This window comes from Desmodus rotundus, chromosome 5 (assembly GCF_022682495.2).
Source record: "Desmodus rotundus isolate HL8 chromosome 5, HLdesRot8A.1, whole genome shotgun sequence".
Classification (NCBI taxonomy): domain Eukaryota; kingdom Metazoa; phylum Chordata; class Mammalia; order Chiroptera; family Phyllostomidae; genus Desmodus; species Desmodus rotundus.
The window spans coordinates 33,064,543-33,084,260 of NC_071391.1; the positions used below are offsets into that span (position 1 = coordinate 33,064,543).

The window sequence follows — 19,718 nt, forward strand, 5'->3', positions numbered from 1 at the left end:
CAAAGCTCAGAGCGGCATGTGAAGTGGCCCCTCAGTCACACCCATGGCGCTTTGTGAGGGAGGCCAGGAGGCCAGTCTGGGGCCTGGGGAAGCAGGGCCTGGGGATGCAGGACCTGGGGATGCAGGACCAGCAGCTCCAGTGTTCCTATGAAGTGCCCCCCAGCTCCAGGAAGGCCTTGGGACAGCTTCACCCAAGCTCCGGAGGCAGTCCTCCCGGGTTTAAAACCTCGGCTTCGTCACTCATTGGCCGTGTGGCTTCGGGCCAGTCACTTTCGTGTCTTGTTCTTGCCTCTACAACAGGCACGTTGAATTATTGTGGGCTCCCACTAGACAACCCCCCCGCGATACCCCCCCCCCAACAGAGGATCAGAGTCTGTTAATCCCCCTTCCCCATGAGCTACTATGTCCCTGAAAACCCATATTCCAAGCAGCTTAGTGTCGAGTCCCGCTCGAGTCCACTGGAGGCACTTCCTCCAGGTGGAGCTGGGCACAGGGCGTGTGACCTGCCCTGGGGCAGCTGAGGCTGCTCGGTGTCTACGTCCTGAAGCTTATGAATGGCCGTTACGTACACAGCGCAGATCTGGCAGCTGTTCAGCCGCAGAAGCCCTGGGCCGAGGCTTTGCTGTACTCACCACCCCACTGACCCCCACCTCTTGGTTCCCAGACCTCACAGGGCACCAGGAAGTTGAGGCAAATGCTTAGAAGGGATGTGAACTGTTAGATGAAAACTGGGCCCACACCTTCAGCTCCCTCCCCACCCCCATCTGACTGTTGACTCAGGACAGGCTGGGAGGCACCAAGGAAATTGAAATCAGGGGGAGACCAACACCCACTTGTCTGTGGCCCTGGGCAGTCACCTCCCCACCCCCCCACACCCCCACCCCCGGGCCTCCGGCCTGGTCTGTAAAGTGCTCCAACTATAGGAACTTTTCCGCTTCAACGTTCCTGAATCTCCTAAAGGCTAAGAGAAGAATTGGAACCCCAGTCCCCTATTCCACCCCCAATCAAAGCCAAGTGAACAACCCAATGGAATTGAGATCCCTAGGAGAGGGCTCCTCCCCTTCCAAGGCGCCTCCAGGCTGAGTGAGGGGTGCGCCATAAGGTGTTCCACCAGACTGGGTCCCCCCAGAGCACCACTGGGGAGGCCCCCACCTGTCAGTCAGACGCCTGCCTCTGCCTCCGCCCGACTCCAGGATGGCCCTGGGGGGAAGGGACTATGTCTGCAGGGGAAGGGCAGAGCGGGCTGGGGCACGGCCAGATGTTGGGAGTCTGCAGGGAGTGGTGGCTACAGCACGACTCCACAGAGAAGCTGCCGTGTCTGTAGAGGACGTGCCTGTCCTCGGTCAGGTCCCCGCGTGCCCTGTCCTTCCGGAGAGCTGCCTCTCTCCTCCACCCTCCAGCCAACAGGATCTGCAGGGGCCTGGCTAGGGAGCAACTTCTTCCTCAGGGCCTGACCGGCGGCCCGGAACCAAGTTGTGACACTGACTGAGGCAATAAAAACCCAGATCCGTGCTTCATCTCAAAAGTCAGCTTTTTATTATCAAGAGCCAGGGCCCGGGGAGGGGAGGGTGTTGAGCTAAAGCAGCATTGCTCTCTTTCCAGGAAACGCTGCGAGCTGCAGTGAAAGCTCGAGATGTTGCATTTTTTTTTTCAACTCAAGCATGTGTTTTTCAAAAATATCATCCTTCCCCACCCCCACCCCCCACCACTAATTTTAGAATCAGACCAAAGCCAAGCTACTGTCCTCTGTTTCTTTTGGGAAAATACTATATTTATTCGAGATGCAGACGTGTGTCTCTGCAAACCTCCGATTGCTTCAGCAAAACAAATCTGCTTTAAGACTATACAGAAACCATGATACAAAATTTATTTCATGCTAGAGTCGCTTTGCATAACATTGGGCATGCAGTTTTTACTCTGAAGTACTAGGTTGCATACAATGCCAGGTTGTGCCTCGTTAAAGGTGGGGGAGGGCCGCCCCTCCCGTGGTCCTGATCTTTTGGTGCTCTAAAGAAACACGTGGAAAATCCATACGGTGTAGGTTATTTACTACGAACAATTTGTTATGAAAGTTGGTCACACTGGATCTACACATCGGAAAAGATGATAGGATCAACCTAGACTAGCCGCTGCCGGGGGTCTCAGGGCGACGTCCGCTGGGTCTCAAGCATGCCAGGCTGAGGGGAGAAGGCGGCAGCGCGAGTTTCCACAATTCTGTTTGCAGCGAAGTTCTCAGTTTCCGCGTGAGAGATGAATTATGAAGGGGAGGTCAATATGACCGATGACTGACCAACTGCCCTTTCGGGAACCTCTCCTCTCGATCTCGTGTATGAAAAAGGGGAGCGATCTCTTCCCCGGCCCCACCCCTCTCCCAGCCTCAGCCCCTCCCCCAGAAATGTACAGTTTTCAACCGAACACCCTCACAGTCCGGCTCCACTGCATGTGAAAGTAAAGAGCTTTGAAAGAAAATAGATTCTGCTGTTTTCTTTTCGTTGTTGGTGGTGTTTAGGGTAATCATACAGTTGCAGGGGGTGGGTGGGTTTGGTTTGCTAGGTTTTCTGTTTAACTTCATGCAAGTCATGCTAAGGGACCCTTCCGCCCACCCCTCCCCGAATAAAATAAAAGTTTAAAAAATGAAAAGAAGAAAAAGAAATCCTCTACGGTCAATTACCATTTGGCCGTAGAAAAAGCTACGTCCGTCCTAGCACAATGCCTGGGCCACTCGGACTCGTCCGGCAAACCTGCGTGGCGTGAATTTACTCTGTCCGAGGGTGAGGAGGGGCTGCAGGTCCACCCAGATGCTTATTAGCCACCAGTGTCCTCGGCCAAGCCGCCTGGTCAAGTCACTCTCACAGCCTCTGTCGGCATATACTTAGTAATGACAGGGCTTTCTTTGCAAAGATCTGTATGTAAAGAATACAATTAACACTTGAGCGTCTCTTCTTGGCTTTCCCATCCCGCTTGGTACTTAGTTTTTAAGGAAGGAGGAGGAAAGACAGAACAGCCGCATGCAGAGGCAGGCAGATTCTTCTCCAGCTGGCTTGGCTTTCCCATGCAGTGAGCCAGCCTAGCACGCCTCTTTCTCTCCCTCCTGGGCGGGGGCCGGGTAGAGTTCCTAACTCCTCTCCTACTCTGCACAGGGCTTATGGCCTGGAATTATCCCGAGAAAAGCAAGTCTTTGGCAGCTGTCATGGCTCCATGAGAGTGGGGCCCAGTGAGTGTGGCTGGGGCACTTCACCCTTGGCGCCTCCCAAAGACTCTGGCAGCCACTCCTCGCCTCTGTGGGAGTGGGCAGTGGGCACCACCTGGGGACAGTGGCTGCCGCTGGGCAACTGCAGGGAGAGCAGACTTCATCTGTCCCACACTCCCTGGGCTTCTGGAAGCACAGTAAAGAGACTCTCCTTTCTGCTCTTTGAAGCCACACAGATTGGTCCAACACACAAGGAGGAGGCAGGCAGCCCACAGACGCCGGGAATGTTGTGCCTGCTTTCCCCTCCCTCTCCCGGGCTGCCTCTGTTCCTGGCATTCTAGAGCCTCCACTGGGGGAAAAGCCAGTTGCATTAGGCCTATCCATGGAAGGTGCCAAGGATGAGGCCCACCCCCCGGCCAGGCCAGCAGCCCTCCGCCATGCAGCACCATGCGAGGAGCAGTATGCCGCGCTGGGGTCCAAGGGACCTCCAGGCAGGGCACGGAAGCAGGGACCAGCCTGGATCAGGTGGGCACACTAAGCACCGTGACAAAAAGGACTTCTCCCATCTCAGTGTAGGCTGTCTATCCCTCTTGGGTTTGCCCTTTATTTTGAACTCTGCATTTTCTCCTTGTGTATTGTTGAACCACTTCAAATACTGGAGCAGTTGTAAATGGCTACAGGCTACACAGCTGTTGCTCTAAAAAGCCAACTATCACTGTGGCCCAGCCTGCTCCCCCTGGCCGGCATGCATCCCATGTGGGCATGGGAGGTGCTCCCAGACATGCACGAGCGGCCCAGCCAGTCCGCTGTACTGATAGCTTTCTCCGCCTTCCGGGCCCTGGGCCAATGCCTGGAGCCTTGAGCTAGGGTGCTCTGGGCTCCCACCCCAAGCCTCTCCCCAGCCCATGCTCAATCTAGCTCTAGTAGAAGCCTTTTCCCCAGGGTGTCAGCCTAAGGTAAGGGTCTGGTAGAAGGAGTCCTTGAGCAGAGACCACCACGTCCTTCCTTCACCAACCACAAGGGGGCGCTGACCATACCCAGGGCCGGGCTAATGGGCGCTGGGGATGGAAGGGGCTACAGTCTCGTGTTAACAACCTTCTCTTGGCAAATTCTCTTATCTGTCACTAGCAATGTTCTGACTAGCACACACCTTCCCTAGCAAAGACACTGGCCTCACCCCCCGCCCCCCTGGCCTGAAGCCACCTCTTTCTTCATGGCTCCCCTCCCAATGGGCTACGGTTTCTCTTAAAAGGAGGCTTCTTCCAGAGCATGGATCTTGGGTAGCTAAGCCCACAGGGCCTGCCCTGTTGCCCTCCTCAACCACTGGACAGAAGGATCACTTTGCCTTTTGGGTCTGACCTGCCATCTGCCAAAGCAGCCTGGAGCAGTCGAAGCTCCTTCCGCATCCCTGGGTACCCCTCTGCCTTGGGTCATAGCCCATGGTCAGCCAGCCTGTCCCCAGCCCTTCCAACCCCTTGGATACTTACTAATCCTTAATACCAACCCATGGATGCCTGGGCCTCAGGTTCTCCCTGCTGGCCTGACATTGCACTTAGGAGAGAGGGACTCAGACCTCGGTGGGGGGCCAACCCTGGGGGCTCCTTCTGCTCCCTGCCCCCCATCAGTGTGCCTGCCTGCCCCTCAATGCCCCTCACCCACCACCCCACCCACCCATCTGCAGGAGCGCGAGGCGGCCAGGCTGATGCAGCGCCCCAGCCTCCTCTACATACCCTTTCTCATTCCTCCACCAGGTGGGCACGCGTACTCCCCGGTTGATAAGAGGAAGCAGGGTCCGTATCTCTCGCGGGTGCCCGAGCGCGTAAAGGGCAGGCCCTCATCGGGAGTGAGGGCCTGGTCTATGTGGGGGCAGTCTTCGTTCGCCAGCGCGGCCTTCGCCACCTCCCCATTCAGTTTGGAATCTTCAAACATAAGCAGAAGCTATTGAGACACTGAAAACTGTTTAGTGGGGTGGGGGGGGACAGGCCAGAGGTGGGGCATTAGCAAGGGGCAGCCCGTCCCTGAGGACGGAGATGGAAAAGTGAGGGGCCATGGAGGGAGGCTCGAGGCTGGGGGTTCCGGCTCGTTGCAGCAGCCTGTGGGCTGTCCCTGGTGCTGCGAAGGAAGGGCTCCTGGGTTTGCTCAAAGTTTGCAAAAAGATGAGTCGGGGGCCCAGCAAGCGTGGTGCTGGGGGCTGGGCCCAGGGCCCAAGGCTGGGCCGATGAGACATGATGGTGTAGATGCAGACATGGGTAGAGGGCCAGACACAGAGCTCAGGGGAAGACAGACAGACACACAGAAACACTCCAGTCCAGAGAGGCAGCCTTTTCTGACCCCTCTGCTGCTGACCAGAGCTTGACTGCCCCCCATTCCTACCAGCTCAGGCTTCCCTGGCCCCACCCAGACCCCATCCGTAGACTCTGCCCCACTGATCCCGTCTGCTCACTCACTCTGCGCTGACCACACCGCACACGCCGCCTCTGATTGCACAGCCTGCCCGCCCCCCATGTGGCTCTGATTTGGTCACTCTGTATGCTCTGCCCCCCACAAAGACTTGGCCCTGTCTCACAGGCTCCTCTGTCCCCGACACGGACCCAGCTGGACCAGTCAGTCTGCCCCAAGCGCCACACAGACCGGTGCTGGTCAGTCAGTCTGCTCCGACCCCCACTCAGACGGAGCCGGTGACGCCCGCCCCGCTCCGCACCAAGCAGGCCCGGTCAGCTCACGCAGGCACGACTGGGATGTTTGCATGAGGCGGTGACAGCGAGCCATGGGTTGGGCGGGGCTCCCATTCCTCAGTCTCCTTTCAGCAGCCTCCCCCGAGAAGCAGAGCGAATGGATGTGTAAAGACAACAGCAGCGATGGGCGCAGGTGGGGAAGACGAGTCTCGGCCTCCGTGGCAGCCTGAGAAGGAACCTGGGAGGAGGTCTGGGGGCACCTGTTGGGGGGGGAGGTGTGGCCACAGCAGGGAGCTCGCCCTCTCCCAGGTCCAGGAGCAGCGCTGTGGAAGTCCCTGGAGCTGGCAGAGGGGCTCTGCTGGCCTCGGCCCCCACCCATCACTCCTGGGGACTGAGCCTGCCCCACGCTCTGGGCTCTCAAAGCAGACTGTCCCTGGCTAGGGTGGAGCCAACTCAGGCCCCGCTGTGGGCACCTCAGCTTTCTCAAAGACTTCACCTAGGGTGCGAGCCTCCAGAGAAGACGGGCACCAACGTGAGTGGGACCACAGGAGGGGGGTCTCTGAAAGACTAAAAGGGAAAAAAAGCCAGAGACAGTCTCCTCCCAATCTGACCCTCTTCCGTGACCCCGTTCACGTCGTGGAACTACACGTAGAGGTGATCCTTCTCCGCGGGCACATGCTCGGTGTGCCCGCGGGCAGGGCCACCGTTGTGCACATTGTGTCACTACAAAGAGGCAGTCAGTCAAAAGAGAAATGGACCAATCAGGTTTATTCATAAAGCAAATCCAAAAAAAATCCCATCATAATTTTGGAACTTAAAAAAATGTCTGTCATACAAGATGGCAAAGCATTTCACGTACAGTGCGTTTCTCAACAAATCCCAGGGGCTTCACTCCCCGATGTACTCTGAGCCAGAAAGGCCAGTTACCAAGGTAACTCTGACACCATGTAACTGGGGCTGGGACCTCCCTAGCACTGGGGGTGTGCCTGCAGGCGCACACCTGGGCGCACAGACACGCCGGGTCCTGCCTCCCGCTCTGGCTGGCTCCTGGCTTCCTTCCCTCTCTGAGCTGAGGGAGGAGGCTGGTTGGGGACAGGGGAGGGAAGTATGAGAAGGAGAATGTGGATGAAGGTGTGGAAGTCGGGGCCCATAGCACCCTGCACAAGTTTTCCTCAAGGGGAAAACAGTAAGCCCTACCAGGCAGCATCTCCATCTGGGAGGGGAGCCAGGACCTGCTGTCTCTCTGATGGCTGTTGTCTGTCAGCAGAGGTAGCTACAGCCTACAGTTCTTGCCCGGGGGTTGGTCAGAGGTGGGCGGTGGAGCATGAGACCTCTCCTCGGGCTCTGAGTGCTGAGTCCCCACCAATGGCTCTGCCCTGCCCCCGGCCCTCCCCCCACCCGTGCCATGGCCCTGGAGCATCCAGCTCCCACAGCCTTTAAAGGTTCCAATGTTGGGGCTGGTTTTTCCTGCAGGGAACGGGAGCAGGGGGCAACCATCAGGGATCCTTGGTTAGATGTGAGCTTCATACCTTTGCTTCCTAAAGAGACCTCCCCCCCGACACATCTGGGCCTGCTTCTTCTATCAACCATGACTTTGAGGAGAGGGCTATAATTGGGTAAAAGAGTTTAGGTCTTGCTCTGTGAAGAAGCCAGCCTCCCTGGGTCGTTGGTTTATCTGTGGTTTGGGGTGCTGTCAGAAACTGGGAAGCATTCTCCCTCCCCACTCCAGAGGGCTGGCTGGAAGAGAGAGAAACAAAGGAGGGGCCGACTCTCTAAACCTGGGGAACTCATGAAAAAGGCCAGAGGGTCGGCTCACCCAAGACTCCTCATGCTTCTGCTGTCACCCCATCCTTTGGATGAGATGGCCACCAGGAGCCTCAGTTCCCCCTTGCTCCCAGAAAGCGGGAGCCCTGCCTCCCTGGCCCAGGGCCCCTCCGCCCCACTGGACCCGAGGGCTGGTGAAGATGAAATGGCAGCATGGGCAGCGGCTCACAGAGATGGTTTCCAGGCTTTGAAATGGGCTGAGATAGATGAGCGTCCGCAAGAGGGTCATTTTTTTTTAAACTTTGGAGCAAGGAGAAGCCGGTGTCAGGGCCCTCAGCCAGCAGGGCTGGCTTTTCCGCCCTGGTCTCCAGGCACCGCCAGTGTACTTACTGTTCAGACCAGCGGCGGCCACCAGGGGCGCACACAAGGCTGGGGCGGGGTGGGGGGTTGCTGGGCATTTCCTTGGGTTTAGCTCCAAGGGGTGTGCCCAGCGGGGGGCTCAGGGGAAAAGTCCCAGGCTAACTGGGGACAGTCTGGGAGAGACACGAGCAGAGTACAGTCACGAGAACCGGCACAAGTCATGCAACAAAACGAGGAGAGAAAGAGAGAGAAACATGATTAGTGAAGAGAGAGAAAAAGAGAGAATATGAACAACACAGAAAAGAACACCAGGCCTGGCCCTCAGAGCTGCATCGTTTTTCTGATGCTTCCCCCTCAGACTACTTGGGGGCCACCCGACCCCACATGGATCCCAGCTGCCCCCCGGCCCTGTATCCAGCAGAAACTTGGTCAGCTCATGCGGAGGGGCCCTAGCCACACCTGCCCGGTCACCTCCGCCCCTATCATATCACTTCCTGCCCTGGGCTAGCCCTGCTCCCAGCCTCTCTCCGCAGCCGCAGCCAAGCAGGGGAAAGGCGGGGGGCCTGGGAGAGGAGAACTTCGGACTCATTTGCTCAGGGCAGAACCTCCCACCCCCCACCCCAAAGATGCCCAGGAGGCTGCCATGGTAGCTCCCAGAGGTCCCGGGCAGGGTCTTCTCTGGGGCCTCACTGCTGCTCTGCGTGCCTGTGGGCAGAAAAGGGGGCTTGGCTACCACCCCTTGCCCAGACCAGCCCACCTGTGGTGGGATCCCATAGCCCCACACGTGGCACCACAGAGGAACAACCCACAGTACAGGAGCAGAGATGGACGAGACAACGTGAATGGACATGGCAGGACAGAGGGTGCACTCGGAGCTGTCCAGATCAAGTGGTCTGGCCCCGCCACCACTGCCCCTGACCGCAGATGGGACAGGAGCAACTTCTGGGCCATCAGCCCCAGGCAGCCCCTGATGATGCGGGGTGCTCTCCTGGCATCCCCCTGTGAGGTCCTACAACCCCCCAGGACAGATGCCCCCACATGGAAGCCAGGCCAGCCACGGCACAGCAGAACAGACCAGATCGTCCTCACAGACACATGGACCTGAGGCTGCAGGAGAGAACAGAGGTATTGGGGGGGGTGGGAGCTGCTGGCCTGACTGGGAGGCCTTGCTAGAGCAGGGGCCGTGCCTCAGGGCCCAGCATGCTGTGCTTGGCCCCAATCCAGGTTCTAAGAGGAAATGGAGAGCCCCAGGCTTCTTAGATGAGGCCACCTGACTGCCCCTGTGGGTGGAGTGAGGCTGGAGAGGGCTGGGTGCTGCATCTCACCTCCTTCTATCCCTGCAGGGCTGGGTCTCCACCCACATTCGCCTTCCTTGCCTCTGGCCTCCCCCACTCACTCACAAATGCGGCCCAGCCCCACGCCCATCTAGGTGCACAGCTATAAGCAGAAAGGAGGTGGATGGGAAGGGACCTGGGGAGGCAGAGATGGGGGCTCACACACCCCTCTCAGTGACAGTTAATCCTGGTCTCACACACCAGCATTTGGTGGAAGGAGTGTTCTGGTGAGGGGTGAAGCTCAGGCAGGGTCTCAGAGCCAAGGTGGACAGGTATGGGCATTAAACCAGCACCAGCAGGGCAAGTGAGTGCTTGGGAAGGGAGTGGAGATTCAATGTGGGGACGAGAGGGGGTGGCAGGAGGAGGATCCTGGCATCTGGGCTCCAGGGGAAAGGCTTGGGAGAGCCCAGAATACCTTCTCAGCCATGGAGGCTGTTTGTGCCAGAGCTTTGGGGTCTTGAGACGTGGGGCTAGGGTAAGGAGGCCCACAGGGGCAGGGCTGCCATGGCCGTGAGCCCAGGGGATCCAGCAGGAGTGTGTGGGCTTTACAGGCCTGCTGCAGCATGGGAAGAGGGCTTCTGTCCCTGGGACTAGCTGGTGTACACATCAGAACACACACATCTGCACTCTGTGTGTGCGTGCATGTGTGTGTGTGCACGCGTGCACCCTTAGCACGTGGAGAATACTGGCTTTGTCTAGGAGTGCAGACAATCTGTGCCTGACCGGAGTGACCTGGGATCCCTGACAGGCTGGCCTGGGGCACCCAAGCTTGGGGCACTAATCCTGAAAGATCCGGTGTTGGGGAGGATGTGACAGAATGGCCAAGTGGCACCATGGTGGTGCCACTTGGGCTCAGCATTTCCTGCTGGGGCCTGGAGTAGAGCTGGGGCCAGGCGAGCCCAGACCCTCCCCTAGAGCCCCGGGAACTTTCCTCACCATGATGGTGGCTCCTGTGGTCAAAGAGCTGGCTAATCCACAGCAGAGAGGTGGGGCAGGAGCTTTCCACCAACCGACGCCCGACTTCCTAAGCAGGAGCCATGCCTTGGCTGGCGGAGCCCAGCCCCACCTCAGGCCCCCCATTCCAGCTTCTGAGACCCCTGCCCACCTCCTGACCCAGCCCAGGACACTAACCAAGTTCCTCCCAGGGTCTTGCAGGAATCCCAGGAAAAGGAGGGTATGGGGTAGGAGAAGGGGCTGGAGAGCCCCCATGGGCAGAGAGGTGGGCCTTGGGGGTACTGTTTTAGGCAGCACAGCTGCAGGATGAAGCCAGATCTGGAGTGGGGTGGGGGTGGTTTGGCAGGGAGTGCATCAGCAGGGAGGAAGAGTCAATCACACGCTGGGGGAGGCCGCCCAAATTGCGGGAAACTTGCTCATCTAAGGCTGATGTCCTTCATAGACTAAACGCTAGCACTCACTCAGCCTGCCTCACCCGGTGCTCCTTCTTAGCTCACTGCTGTATCCTTCTCTGGGTCATCTGTTCCCTTGCAATCCCTGTGTCCACAGAATAAGTCGATGGTATTCCATGGGTAGAGGTAGACTATGGGCTTTATATCTTCGGACCAGAGCCCCGTGATCAACTTTATGTGCTATGTGCAGGCTCTCATAAAACTGAGAGTCCCATAACAAACCACTAGCCATGGAATATTAGAATATATCCCATGGTGACTAGTATTGTTCATGCCCCCCTCCCCCCCACCCCCACTGAAGTCACAGGGAAGTGGTTGTACACTGGTTGGGGTGTCATGTATTGCTGCTGCAGTCCCTACCGTCGGAAGTGGGGAGAACCCTCGGTGGGTGGTGGTTGCTGGTCTGTAGCGCTTTCATCTAAGCTGCCCAGGGTGGTGGCCCTGCCCCTAGTCCCTCGCTCACCAGCCGCTTCCATCAGAAGGCCATCGGAAACTCCCACTCAACCATCAACCCAAACAGACAACGTGAAAGCTAGAGTCACTCCAACAGGTTCTAAAGATAAATGCTAAACTCTAGAGTGGTGGTAGAAGATGAGTTGGTTCGGCATGCTATGGGGGAAGTAAGCTTGTTACGGAGGGCTAGAGGCGTCTCCTAGGACGCACCTGGAGCTAGGCAGCCGGAATCAGAGCACGAATTCTACTCAGCTATGGAGATAGGCTCTGCTGGGGGTGAGAATCCTTGCCACTGCCTTTGCAGGGACCCTCCTGCCAGATCCCATGCACCATTTGTGCCGTCTGCACGGCCTGAAGGGAGCCGTGTAAAGACTAAATCAGAAGCTGTCTGCCATTTCCAAATCACACCCACCCCCGCCCGGCCCGGACACCAGGTCAGTGGCCTGAGTCAGAGACTCACGCTGGACTCCTGCCCACCGAGCTTCAGCTCCCTGGGCTCCTGCTAAGAGAGTCCTCAGCAACCTCGAGGGCCTTGTCATCTCTTCAGAACCTCGTGAGACCAGCACGTCAACCGCCTTACCCAGAGCCACCAGTGAGGTTCCTCCAGCGGGCTCTCGCCTGGTGAATTTGGCTGCCCAGCATCTCCCTGGGCCCCCAGGCTCCACACCTCAAGATTGAGTGCGGGTTCCAGGATCACCCATGGAACTAAGGAAGCAGTCTGACTGAATCTGGAATCATCGCTACAAGGGGCAAAGGTGAAAGGTCAGATCGACATGCCTCTAAGAGGTTTCCTACCTGCTCTGTTAATTTCTAAAATTTCTTCCTGGGCCAGCGGGCATGTGTCACTCTGAGTACTGTGGTGTGGAGAGTTTACGACAGATTTACAATAATTGGGAGATCCCAGCTGCGGTGGCCGTGGAATATGCTTCTTTTTTTTCTTTGGTAGTTTCTGCTTAGCCATGGCTAAGGAGTAATACATCCCAAAATTGTTCACGATGACGGGCACGGGCATGGCGATGGTCAGCACCCCGGCCAGCGCACACAGCGCTCCCACCAGCATCCCGGACCACGTCTGCGGGTACATGTCTCCGTAGCCCAGTGTTGTCATGGTGACCACGGCCCACCAGAAGCCAATGGGGATGTTCTTAAAGTGGGTGTGCTCACTGGCACTGGGGTCATTGGGCTGTGCCCCTATCCTCTCGGCGTAGTAGATCATGGTGGCGAAGATCAGGACGCCCAGGGCCAGGAAGATGATCAGCAGTAAGAACTCGTTGGTGCTGGCGCGGAGGGTGTGGCCCAGGACGCGCAGGCCCACGAAATGGCGGGTCAGCTTGAAGATGCGCAGGATGCGCACGAAGCGGACGACGCGCAGGAAGCCCAGGACGTCCTTGGCCGCCTTAGAAGACAGGCCGCTTAGGCCCACCTCCAGGTAGAAGGGGAGGATGGCCACAAAGTCAATGATGTTGAGCGAGTTCTTGATGAACTCGACCTTGTTGGGGCAGAAGACGACACGCATGAGGAACTCGAAGGTGAACCAGACCACGCAGACGCCCTCGATGTAGGTGAGGAAGGCCTCTGTCTCCGCTTCCCGGTAGTAGCGCACCTGCGTGCCGTTCCGGACATTCTCGATCTCCGTCTTGTTCACGATGGGGTTGAAGCGCTCGTGGGTCTCCAGGCAGAAGGTGGTGATGGAGACCAGGATGAAGAAGAGGGAGGCAAAGGCCACATACTGTGGGGCAGAAACACAGAGTGTCAGAGGGGAGGCCCTCCCACCCAGAGAGGAGAAACCTGGGGTGCCCTTGTGTTGGGTCCAGTCGGAGGCCAGGCCAAGGGAAGACGTACAGTGATCCCTCCTACAACACCGGCGGAGCTGACAGGCCACCTTTCCCTCCGCAGGGCACAGGGTAAGGAAGCTGGAGGAGTTGAAAGGGTTGTGGCATAGATTGCTTTGTTTTCAAGAACATGGTTCCATTCTTCCTGGATGTGCAGCTAGACTACATTTCCCAGCCTCCCTTGCGTGAGGTGGGGTCACGTGACTGAATCCAGGCCAGTCGACAGGGCGCCAAAGGGGTGTGCATTGATGCTGGGTCTGGCTCATAAAACCTTCCTGCTCAGTCTTCCATGCTCTTTCTTCCCCCCACTGTCAGGCAAGTGCTGAAGCCCGGGGGACCCACAGAACCACCAGAAAAGAAGAGCCTGAGACCCTGAAAAGAAAGACCATTAAATACCGTCCTTGAGCTATTGCTTCAGTGGGAAATAGACTACTATTGTGTTAAGTTGCTGTGGTTTGGGGGGGGGGGTGGTAGTGGTTAAAGCATTTAGCCACCCTGACTAATGAAAGTGACCTAGCTTGCTGGGGCTGAAGTTGGCAAAGAAACGAGAAGGGGCAGCTATGGTGGAACCAAGCCACATCTCCCCTCTTTCTTCCTTCCTACTCCAGCCTATTCGCTCTCATTTTTATGAAGCTGCACCTCACTCACGGATTCTCTTTCAGGTTCTACACTATCTAAACCTAAAGAGGACATGTATCTGCCTTGGGGCCTTAGATGACTTTTTTTTTTTTTTACCTATTTTCTCTATCCTCCTAGGAACTCATATATCCAATCTAGAAGTGAGTTCCCCAACCTTGGGGATATTCAAGTGGAGATACTGTGTTGCTGGTTTGGGCACCAGGAGGAGAATTGGACCAGATATCCTCAGAAGTACCATAAACCATAGGGTCTACTTTTATCCTTCCGCTGCGTGCCAGCCCCAGGACAGAGGTGTGGGTGGGAGGCAGAAGAAGCTGTTGCAGTTCTGGAGCTTTCCAAACATGTGTGGGTACCTGCTTTTCTCAGACCCCATCAGTGAGAAGGAAATAATCCAGAATAACCCAGCCTGTCCAGAACCACCAGCTCTGGCCCTGAGACCCCAGGAAAGGGTTCAGGAGACCCTTTGATTTGGTTTGGTGGCCCCATATGATGACCCCTTGGGCTTCTTGAGCCCCTAGCACACATGGAAACCCAAGGAAAGAGAATCAAGCAGCTGTCTGAGTTTCAAACCCTCCTGCTCAGACTGAATTCCAGGCAAGGTCTCTTCTTACAGCCTCCAGCTGGGTCCCCTGGAACTCGAACATACCATGGCCCCCTTCGGCACCATCCTGTGCAAATGGAACCCTGGCTAATCAGCTGTCCTCCAGTGGCCCACCTGGTCATTCTTGCCTGCATGTTCCTGCTGCTCCCTTTCCCTCTGGACCCCTCTTCTCTCAGCTTGGCCAAGACACACCATGGCTGGAACAGGGCCATCTTCCTGGAGGCAGCCCTGGGGTGCAGTTTGGAATAGGCGGCACCTTTAGTTTACAGAGCTGCTGTCACAGATAACTTCAAGGAGTGCCACAGTCTCACCCTGTATCTTCAGCAGGAGGCAGCCGGGCTGCTTCTACTATTTCTTTAGTTTGCATCAATGCCCCCCCACCAGTTGGGTGGCGGGGGGGCAGCATTGGAAGTCCCAGAATAGCCCTGTCTGGGTTGACCATGGCCATGGGACCTGGCACCCAACCTGGAAAGGATCTAGAAACCAAGAACTCTGTGGACCGTCCAAGTCACATTCTGGGTTGAGGGAAGGGCAGAGGTAAGGGGAAGGGACAAAGTCAGCATTTCAGAATGTCAACATAAGAGCAGGTTCTCGGGATTATCAGGTCTAAAACAATACGCTACACACTACGGAAGCCTGAGGCCCAGAAGCAGGAAGAGAACTGCCCAAGGCAATCACTATGGTATGCTGATAGTCCTGTAGGCTTTAGAGCACTGAGCGATTCTCAACAATGCTATTCTACACTAAGCTTTAGAGCACTGAGAGATTCTCAACAATGCTATTCTACACTAGCAGTCGTGATCCTTATGCATCCTTCCTTCCATCCGCCTATCCCTCCTTTCTTTTATCTGTCCATCATCCATCTACCTACCCATCATCCATCTTCCTTCCTTCTATCATCTCTAACCTCCCTTTCATCCACACATCCATTCATCCTTTCCCCCTCCCTCCCTTCCTTCCTTTCTTTGTTCCTTCCCCCTTCCCTCCCTCTCTTCCATCCAACATGCATTCATCCATTCTTTCCTTCCCTCCTCTCCTCTTTTTTCCTCCTTCCTTCCCTCCATTCCTTTCCTTCCTCATCAAGCACCAGGCTATGCCTAGCACAGAGGGGATAAGGCCTTAGCCCAGTCCTCAGGGAGCTCCTTGCCCAGCTGAGGGTAAAGGACACATACAGAGATGAGTACAATTCAGTGGACTGAAAAGGTGAGCCCCCACAGCCCTGAAGTGGGTGAGGTTTGGGCCAGGTGGAGTAGGGTAAGGACTTAAACCAGGTCTTTCAACTCCCAAAACAGCTCTGTAAGGGTCCAGACAGTGCCAGCCTGAGTCATCCCAGAGGGAGACCAGGAAAGCAAAGTGGACTGAAAGAGACTACCACTCGTGACCCAAGTTTATCTAGCACTTCCCATCACCAGAGCTGCCAGAGCTCTTGGAGCTGAAATATCCATGTCCCCTGGGTATTTGTCCCCAGATTCCCTTTGGGAAGCCCCATCTTGGAAGTTGGCATTCACAGCCCACACTCCCCATGGGCAGGTAATGCCCCCAGCCATACCCCCTTCCCTGGCCTTTGTGACAGGGAGCCAAGAGCAGGGCCATTGCACCCCCAGGCTCTCAACTCTGGGCAGTGGTAGAAAGCAAGTGGTAGAGAGGCATCTCTCCTCCTCGCTGCCCCATCAGCCAATGGATGGTATCACCCTCCTAATCTGTCCCACATCTATCCTCTGTCCCCTTTGCATGTACTGACTTTCTCTCAACAGGGCTATAGCCATCAAAGCTAACAAGTTTTAGGCTTTGGTCTTGGCCACCAGTTCCAGCCTCCATACCAGAGGGAGCATCCGGCTGGAGTCCCAGCTCCACATGCCACCTGACCATGCCACCCCCAGAGGAGAGCCCTAACTCCTCAGCCTGGTGGTCTCTGTGTTCTGGCCTCGCTGACTTCCTTATATGAGCCCAATGTTCTTGCCACATGCAACTCTGCTATTTCTGACCCCCACCTCCGTGTCCCTCACCTCCTCGTCTTCATACCTGTTGTTCCTTCCATCAGAGTGTTCTCGCCAATCTTTCTCTGGAAAAACACATCATCCTTCAGCACCCCACTAAGTAGCCCTTCTTCTGGGACATCTTCTCCAAGTGAGACTCCTCTTGGCAGCAAATGAAGGCCCCCCCAAGAAGCCTCTAAATTCACCTCTGGGAGACAGAGAGCCTGCCTCCAACTCTGGCTCATTAGTGCTTAGGGGAGGCTCATGGGAACAGCCCAGACAGGGCACTGATGTCCCAGGAGCCTTCTCGCTCCCTGGTGGCCCCATAGGCCCCTAGAGCTTTCATCCCATGTGCACCTCTCACAGGACAGGCCTTGATGGGGAAATGAGGCCCAGAAATAGGGCAGGTCTTATGAAAATTAGGGTAGAAAAAAAAATCCTTAGTTCTCAGCCATTAGTGGAGAGCCTGTCTAGATTCTTTCCTCTCTGGGCCCGAGAGCCAAAGGAGTGGGGATCGGGGTGGACAGCAGTAGCCAGGCCTCAAGCCAGACACTAGGACTTCTTCCCCAGGGAAGCCAGAAGAGGTGGAAGCCAGGCCTCCTGCCCTGTCCAACTTCCCAGTGCTTTCTTTCTGACCTTTGCTGCCAGCAGCCTGGTCCTTTGTCACAGGCAGAGCCCCAGCAACACCCGGGTCCAAGTGGGCCCCTGGGAGGACTGTGGAGGAAGGTGCCCCTGGCTTGTTCAGATCGCCACATTCTCCTAAGCCTGGAGACTAGCAGGTCAGCCATGGTGCACAGCCAAAGCAAGAGCTCACATCCAGCTGAGTCTGAGGCTCCCTTCTGTCTGGACTCAGGGCATCTGAGCACAGGAAGGAGAGAACAGGAAGCTACTTAAGCTAAGGACCCATTCTGTACCTTTGATCCTCATACCACCTGGTTAGACAGGTGGTTGTAACCCCACTGTGCCAAAAAAGGAAACCCAGGTACAGAGAGGTTCAAGGACTGAACCAAGGGTTGAAAGCTAGTGATGAAGCAGAGGCTTGGACCTAAATCTGTCTAGCTCTAGAGCCTAAGCTCTTTCCACCACTACGGCGGCCAGAGCACTTGGGGCTAGAAACACAGTGCACTGGGGAGCTGCCCCTGATCGTGTCTGACTGGTTCATCTTGGAGCTTGACACCTGCAGCCCAGACCACCTGAGAGTAGGTTACACCCGTACCCAGGGAGGGAGAGAGCTGAGATGTCTGGATCCACAGGCTGGAGCCCAGCCAATGCCTGAATGGTTCTGGGGCCTCTTGGCCCAGGACTTGGTAGTGCCTGGGGCTACAGCAGTCCAGGGCATGCACCCCCACTTTGCTCAGGAAGTCTGAGCAAAGCTTTGACAGCAGCTTTGGATGGTCTAGCCTGCACCTCCACCTGGCCCACTTCCTCGAACACCCAGAGAGGGTGGGGTTGGAAGATGATCTCAACTTGTTCCAGAAGCTCAGGCAGAGGAAGTGGGGGACATGGGGTGAGGAGGAGAGGACCTGGGGTCAACTGGATGCTGGCAGGGAGGGCATCCCTGCTGCAGGCAAGGGCAGAGGCTGCGCCCCATGGGAGCTGCCTGCCTCCCAATCCCCAGTCACCAGAGGACACGGAACAATCACTCAGAGACTGCAGACACACAACTACCCAGAGTACACACCTCACCCATTACTTAAGCACATACATTGTGCATGCATGTGGCCACACAAACTACAGCATGCTGTCCCGACCACACACACACGGAGAACACAGGGGCCCACGGAGCATACCGAAACGTATGGCCGCGCACCGAATGAGACGCCCGGGTGCTGCACTGCAGGGCGCACGTCCTGCAGCCTCCACACGGCGCTCACACACGTACACTCAGAGCACGCAGACGATGCAGAAGGGCCACCACACAGCACACCCACTAGGAATACAACAGACCCCAGGCATGGCCGCTCAGCTGGCCCCTCCCCGACCCACTTCACCCCCGTGGGGTATGACTGGCTCAGTGTCTGTCTCTCCAAGCCCACCTTGCCTCTGCCTCCTCAGCCTGCCTCCCTGCTGGGATGGTGCCAGCTCCCCGATTTCCCATCCCTAGGGCCCATCATCCACAGGCTTCTTGATTTCCTGCCACCCAAAAGACCTTGTCTCCTTTCTCCAGCCCACCTGGGCAGCATCTGTGCCCCACAGCCAGGATCCAGGCCAGCTCGGAAGCCAATCCCTCCTGGGCTGCTAGCTGGCGAGGGGCCACAAAGAGAGCTTTGTCCAGCAGCCCAGTGGTAACTGTCACCCAGCCTGGTCACCTCAGCGACCACCCTGTGAAATTTTAAGACAACACAGGCGGCGAGATCTCTTGGTAATGCAGTATAAACTGAAGCTGGTAGTTTCTGGCTTCTCCCCCCCGCCCCAGAACCAAATCACAAACCATGAGAGACCCACCAATTGTGTTCTAGAAAGTGGTAGCCATGGCAACAGAGCAAGGCATCCCATTTCTATAGTAACCAGGGTGGTGAGGCTGTTGGCTGTAAAGTCAGACAAACCTACTAACGATCTGTTGACTTAAGAAGAAGAAATTTTATAAATCACCAAGTTATTTTTATCATAACCCCACCCCTGAAACCATAAATCAGAAAGGCAATTTACTACCTTATCTATTAAAATGACCAATATGTGCTATGATTTTCATTTCTAAATTATTTATGCCGTAGTCATCTTTAGAAAATTGTACTTGCTTTTCAGAACCATTCAGGGCTTTGCCGTGGGGACCTGTGTTCTCACAATTTGGTGTTCCAGGATCAAGACGATGGTCGTGACATGGGGCACGGACCGACACCCTGGTCTGGCCAAGCTCTCACTGTGTGACTTTGGCAAGTTACTGCCCCTCTCTGGGCCTCAGTGTCATCATTGGCAAGGTGAGGTTTGGACTTGGTCCCTTCTGAGTGAGGATTCTGAGACTCGGCAAGGTTTCAAGTGGTGGGGCTAATCAGGGGAGCCTTGGCTGGCGTCCAGGCCCCAGGCCCCCAGAGGCTTCAGGTCAGTTTTTCCGTCTAATTAAATCTGCCCAGTGGGGGTGTGCGGCGTTTGAGTCAATCCATGCGGAGTCAGTGATGCAGAGCAGGCGGGACGGCCGACTGGCCTAAATAAATTGTCAGTTGAATAGAGTTTGGAAACTGAATTAGGCTCGCCTGCCGTTCCTTGGGCTGGGCATGCCCACACGTTTGGGGCTGGCTGAGGGCTTCGAGGAGGGGAGAGGGCGAAAGGACCCTTTGGGGTCCGGCCCCTTTCTTGGTCTATCAATAGATGCCTCCACCGTCAGTTCCAAGAGGCCTGGCTGCGTCCTTCCTGAGCGCTCCATCCAGGCGTCCAGGCCCTGGCCCCAGCCCCTTCTCACGAATCCTCCCTTCTTGGCACCCAGCCTAGGGAGCAGTGGGTGGAGGGCTCCCCATGGTGCTGCATGCAGGGCGGGAGCTGGAGGGTGTGAG

The 19,718-nt window shown here is 56.5% G+C and overlaps 1 protein-coding gene across 1 annotated transcript in view; it reads right to left on the reverse strand.

Annotated features, from left to right (window-relative positions):
• Positions 1-1,515: 1,515 nt before the first annotated feature.
• KCNC1 (potassium voltage-gated channel subfamily C member 1) overlaps positions 1,516-19,718 on the reverse strand; it is a 43,070-nt gene continuing 24,867 nt past the window's right edge. Inside the window, exons 2-4 of the mRNA XM_024558984.3 lie at positions 11,978-12,911; positions 4,921-5,109; positions 1,516-2,903 (exon numbers count right to left, since the gene is read on the reverse strand). Coding sequence (XP_024414752.2) covers positions 2,839-2,903; positions 4,921-5,109; positions 11,978-12,911 — 1,188 coding nt within the window. The 3' untranslated portion in view covers positions 1,516-2,838. The remainder of the gene's footprint in view (positions 2,904-4,920; positions 5,110-11,977; positions 12,912-19,718) is intronic.